Genomic DNA, 6000 nt, shown 5'->3' with positions numbered 1-6000 from the left:
CTAAAAAACATTAAAAATAAATAAAACAGAGATTAATGAGGTGGGTACCTCATGCTTTAGTGGAAACCAGGTTGGGGGCCAAACATCTCACAACTGATTCCCATATGAATCGACAACCTGGATTGAAATTCGCTCCGTTATAAAACGCCGTTGAGAACTGAAGAACATTGTTTAACATGTAAATCATGGTTACCTTTCACTTTGGATAAATGAAAAGCGGTCTTTGAGTGGGGGACACATTTCTACATTTTCATCCCTTGTGGTCCCTCTTAAGAATAAAATCTAAATTTTACATTTTTTAAAAATAATCTTTTTACCCTTTAGATTTTATTTTCTAAATATCTAAAAAGTTAAGTCCGGATTCCATCTAAAAAATATACAAATAAAAGGGGCTGCATATCTACATGTGAGTTCTAGGACTCTTTTGGATAAATCTACCTCCAAAATCAGAAGAGGAAAGACTTCCCTGAAAAGGAGTGGAAAAGCCCTCCCCTCCTATCAGCAAATTCAATTTTCTTAAGTACCAAGCAATACAATTTCTCGCTTTCCTAGTATTGATTCCCCTGCTACTACTGAGTGCTGACAAGGTGATCTCTCTCTCTCTCGCTCTCTTACACAGCTCAGTGCAGCAGATTTTCTGTCTCCTGCTTTATTGGGAGTGAACGGTGGCGCCTGCATTTATTGTTTACGAAAGTTTTCAGGGGGTTGAGGTTCTGAGAATCTTGAGTTAGTTAAGTTGGATTACTCAATGAGACCTCATTATATCGCTCTCCTGTTTCTGGTTCTATGACTCACAATCTCGTTTATTTTAATTTGGGATAATTTAAATGATCGATCTTAGGGTACTGGTTTCATCTGAATCCTGTTTTTCCACCCTTTAATTGGGTTTTAGCCTCTTCCTTTGAATCTGCATATGTTTCCCCCTTTTTTTTTTATTTTTTTATTTTTTTTATTTTTATGTTTCTCATTTTGATCTTCTGAATTAGGATGGTGGTTATTGCCTGGGTTTTGGAAATCTGCTACTAAGGCGTTAAATAGACAGATGTAGAAATTCATATTTTATGCTATTTCGTGATGTATTTAATATTTTATTGCGTTATGCTTTGTCTTCTAGGTATATAAGAATGTTGATTACTGTTGTTTTTGGCATTCACCAGGTCGAACTTAGCTTTTGAGAAACTTGAGAGTGTAATCATTCTGCAATTTGGGTGCCTTGCCTTCCCAATGATGAAAAATATCTCTAATGCTTTTGCTCTCCTTGATTTGGATGTTGAAGATAACACAGAAGAAATAGTCTATAAACCTCGGCAAAAGGATGGCAATTGTTCCGTTGATTCAGGTTTGTGAGCCTGTCTCATGACCTTGCAATAAGTAGGTTCACGATTCTATTGCTGTTATCTAATAGAAAAAATGATCGAGTTATTTGATGTAATCAAGTTCAATTAAAAATTGAACTGTTGTCTATAGTCCTCTTTTCTTATTTTTATTTTTATTTTTTCTAAGAGTGATTGTGCAATACATTCTGGGTAGTACAGGTTTACATAGATATCGCGCATGGGGTGTTATATTTTTGTGCAATGCTAGAAGATGTAACACAAAGAGAATAATCAGAGAAATGCATGACATGAGATATGCTTTCATCTCATGTATGATTAGAAGTCTCTGATGATAGGGGAGGGCAGTAGATATGTCTCGTTCAAACGTTACTATCCTAATATGCCTCAAGATACATGAATAGCTTTATGAAACTACTGAATTGTTGTTAAAATGAGATAATGTCTTGTGTATCTTTTGGATGTGTGGAGATGCCCAGCTTGTGCTAAAGAAAGTAATCTGCCTGCTCATCGTTAAGGAACATTGGTGAGGTAATCCTTGATTGGACTACAACAAAATGTATAACTTTTGTAAATATAGTATTAAATGAGCTTTTTGTATATGTAACCCTCCTTATCTAGGATTCTCTGTCTATTTTTGGATTTTCACAATGCTACATAATGTTATGCTTGTGATGAATTGACATTTATCTAGGCCATGGTAGCCATTGGTTCTGAAAGTTGCCAACTGGTTGATTTGGCTTTGAACACCTGAATTTGATATGGGCCATATTTGCAGTCAAATAGATGGCTTTGAGCTGCTGCATTTATCTGCTGATATTTGTTAGGGGATTGGGTTAGGGATGAATTTGTGGTTAGGAACCTTGTGTTGAATCCAAAAAGGAATATTTATTTTTTGGAAAACTTCATGGAGGTCGGCTTTTCTTTCTTTTTGTTTGTGTGATAGAATGTTTTCTGGTGTCAGTTGAACTATTGGTTCAAGCATATGTTGGAAAGGAAGTTTTCATGTTTACCAAGTAATATGGTTCCTGCCTTAGCGTCACTAAGATCCTGCTGGCTAGAGTTTTGGTTTGAGGCTATCATTTAGGAATAATCAGGTTAATAGTTTATGCATTCTGTTCGATTTGATGGTAAGCTAAGGTTAGGGTTAGATTTTCTGATGGAAGGTGTGTTTGTAAGAGGGATAAGTTGGGTAGACAGCATGTAGGACATTCTGGTTAAGGAAGGGTTTGGTTGGAAAGGTGGTGTTAGGGTTTGTAAGAGCCTAGTGTGATTTAGAAGGGGTTTGATTAATGCGGTCGCCTTCTTTTTCGATGTAGGGTTGTTTAGAATGATTTGCAAGAAACTTCGGTTTAGGGAAGATGGTTGTTGGCTTGGGTCTCTGGCATTGAATAATGTGGGAAGTATGGGATTAAAGGTCGCTCGCGTTTGGATGATGGAGTGGGTAAGTAGGGCTTGATAAGATTGCATGGCTCTGACGATACACTGGTGTGTGATCGTTTAGGGTTTGATGGCTTGATGATGTGGCCTATGGTTTAAAGTTGGAGTGTGGTGGCGGCTTGGGCTTGGATGGAAGAAAGGTTGTAGGATATGGGTTGAATAGGGCTGGTGGCTTTCTGAGTCATGGCTATTGAACTTGATGCATGGTAAAGCATGAAGGTTCATTACACTTGATTGATAGAGAAAGATGGCATGAGCAAGGGCATGATTTGAAGGAGAAGAAATGGGCCCTAATTCTTCAAACACTTTCTCCAATGAGGATTGTCCTTCAAGGTGATATCCGCCACCAATTGAAGAGGCAAGCTTTATTCTTCAAATACCTTGAGAAGTCCATGACCCTAATCCATGTTTTTATAAATTTTCATGATGCACTTCTAGCTTGGGTTTGAATCTTGATCACTCCTAGTCTTCCTTAGGAAACCACCATCAGTGTGCAAGGATATGGTCGTTGGATGGAAGAGTGTGTGTTTCTGGGATTATGTTTTGTGCTGTGATACGCTATCGGGGCTGCCTTCCCTATTGTCTTCATGATTACTGTTGACTTTGAGGTAAGTGAGTTCAGCCGTTTTCCGTTTTGATAAAACAACAGGTTGAGTCTGTTTGTTCACCCAGTTCAAGAGTGATCTCAATAATTAACAAGGTGGAAGAGGTACTCATTCCATTGAATGTCGTGGGTAAAAGGACAAGGACTTTGAAGAGCTGCATGGTGCGCTCTGTTGATAATTAATTTTTTTAGTGCTCAGAGGATATTCTTGATCTTCAGCCCCTTGTCGGATGTTTCGTGATATTTCTGCCCACCCAGAATCATTGCATTTGGATGGCTGGTTTGTGGGGATACCATACTCACTTGGAGAAGCACATGATGCATAACATTGATGATTCAGAGGCTGTGGATCAATGATTGGTTCATTGCGGCATTTCACTATGTTTGGGCTTATATCATGGATCTATTTGGCTTCAGTTGGGTTACCTTGTCTTCGGTATCTATTACCTGGATGGTGTTTGGGCTTTAGGTTGCTAATTGTGCCGGACTGGCCCATGGGCTTCTAGGTCGGGCCATGTACCACCTTGGAAAGCCTTGGGCTCGCAGGCCTGGGCCAGGCCCAGCCCAAACCTTGCCTATGTTTAGGATTCCCTGTTGGGCTAGGCAGGGCTGCAGACTTTTGTCCTGGCTTAGGCTTCCTAAGTAGGCTGAGGGAATGAGCACGGACCAACCCTGGTCCGGCCAAGGCTAGCAGTCGTACTTGGACCCTCCCAGAGTGGAGATTATTATGGTGGGCATCCATTCTTTTGACATAATGCAATATATGGATTTAGCACAATTTGTGCATCTTTTGGGGTAGTACTACTGCATTTACAATTTTTAAGAATGGATATTAGACAGGTCCATTGTGGGCAATGTGTAGACCTGAACTTAAAGGTTAGGGGAGCCTCATGGAAGAGTGGATATTGGTGGCTTTTGCATCCTCTATTGGTACACCTGGCTAAGGTAGGTGTCCGACTCTGAGATCTGTTATAGAGCAGTTCTTTTATGTTATTTCTAGTTTGTAGAGGCCAAACCAACACATCATGGGCCTTAAAGGCACCTATCAAAAGGGATGGGGCTATTAATTGTTGAAGGGGAATGTTCCATTGTTATCACTTGGGTTTATACAGAGTCACGGTTTCCTTTGCAACTTTGAGGAGATCTTTGATTTGTGGTAATGTACAACTTTAATTATGATCTTATGCTACTTGACATTGACAACAATTGCGGTGGCCATCATGCATTCGTTGTGGCACTGGACAATCAATCATTCAGTCTCTTGTGTTGGCCTCTTATCATCTCCTGAGACTTTTTTTATTTTTTCTGTGTAATTTTTACCTTTTCAGATTATAAATTGGGAAAAATTTACTAAGTAGGATTCCCTCTACATTTACGAAAGATACAAAAGAAAAGGTAGCAAAGTAACACCCTATTCCAACTAGGATAGAGAGAACTCCTAAAAAGCAAAGAAACTTAACTAACTAATGAAATCAAAATAGAAAAATCTAATAAGAGTTGCAAGGTTCCCTTCCTCTCTTCCTAGAACCTCCAGTGGGCACATCCATCCTCTCAAACTTCCAGCCCTCTATAGAGGAAAGCTTCAAAAATCAAGAGAAGTCTGGCTCAAAGAAGTTTATTGTAATACCAGGTTTTTTCATATGTCTACTTTGGTGAGGCGTCGAAGTGATAGGACTTTCTTGCTTAATGATGCATCGTGAAATGCTATTTCTTGTTATCCCGAGGTAGAATCCCATATATTGTCCTTTTTTCAAGAACTCCTTGCACCAGTAGACCAAGTTCCACCACACGACGTACCATTATCTTCCGATTTCTTAACAGAGGGGTTACTTTCCAATCAGCAAAGGGAAGATTTATCTAGAGAGATCTTGATGGAGAAATTAGGGAATGTATATGGAGTATGAAGAGCGAAACTACGCCTGGTCCATATGCTTTTGGGGTTGAGTTCTATAAATTTAGTTGGGATATTATTTCCCAGGATCTTTTTGCAGCACTCGGGGATTTCTTTAACAAATGTAAGTTCTTAAGGGAGGTTAATTCTACTTTTATTTGTTTAATTCCAAAGAATAAGTCACCTCGTACCATGAAGGACTTTTGGCCCATTGGTTTATGTAATGTTATTTACAAAATCATGAGCAAGATTGTGGCTAGCAAACTGCGTACAGTCTTGGATGCTCTTATTATGCCCTATTAAGCGGCATTTTTGAAGGGTAGACTCATCACTAATAATGTATTGATGGCTAATGAAATTATTTCAACGTGCCACAAACCAGCTAACAGACCTAAAATGTGCCTCCAATTAGATTTCAGCAGTGCCTGCAATAGGGTGTCCTGGGACTTTGTGTTGAAGCGGTTTGCAACTTTGGGGTTTCCTAATAAGTTTATAACCTGGGTGAAGCATTGTGTTAGTACGCCTAGCTTTTCCATATCAGTTAATGGCTCGCCTAAAGGTTACTTTAGAAGCAAGCAGGGGCTGCGACACGGTTATCCTTTATCTCCTTATTTATTCTTAATTGTTATGGATTTTCTAAGTAGGCTGCTGGAGGAGGCCTTTAAAAATGGCTCCCTACTGTCAGCTTTTCCCTCTGGCTCGAACTATGGGGTTTCCCAACTACTATACGC

General features: G+C 39.4%; 1 protein-coding gene across 23 annotated transcripts in view; it reads left to right on the top strand.

The window, feature by feature from the left end:
* Positions 1–389: 389 nt before the first annotated feature.
* LOC18424516 (Polynucleotidyl transferase, ribonuclease H-like superfamily protein) overlaps positions 390–6000 on the top strand; it is a 59453-nt gene continuing 53842 nt past the window's right edge. For 16 of the 23 annotated variants that reach the window (XR_016041765.1, XR_016041764.1, XR_016041771.1 and 13 more), the window contains exons 1-2: positions 397–587; positions 1158–1339. Coding sequence is in view for 10 of the 23 variants with exons in the window: in XM_088848514.1 (XP_088704640.1) it covers positions 1225–1339 (115 nt within the window). In the remaining 13 variants the exon portion in view is untranslated. Of the gene's footprint in view, positions 843–1157; positions 1340–6000 lie in introns of all 23 variants that reach the window. The other 7 variants (XR_016041773.1, XR_016041772.1, XM_088848516.1 and 4 more) reach the window with 3 other exon arrangements.

The sequence above is a fragment of the Amborella trichopoda genome, chromosome 9 (genome assembly GCF_054954075.1).
Source record: "Amborella trichopoda isolate Santa Cruz 75 chromosome 9, AtrichopodaSantaCruz75HAP2 v2.0, whole genome shotgun sequence".
NCBI lineage: Eukaryota > Viridiplantae > Streptophyta > Magnoliopsida > Amborellales > Amborellaceae > Amborella > Amborella trichopoda.
This window is presented reverse-complemented; position numbering and strand designations above follow the sequence as displayed.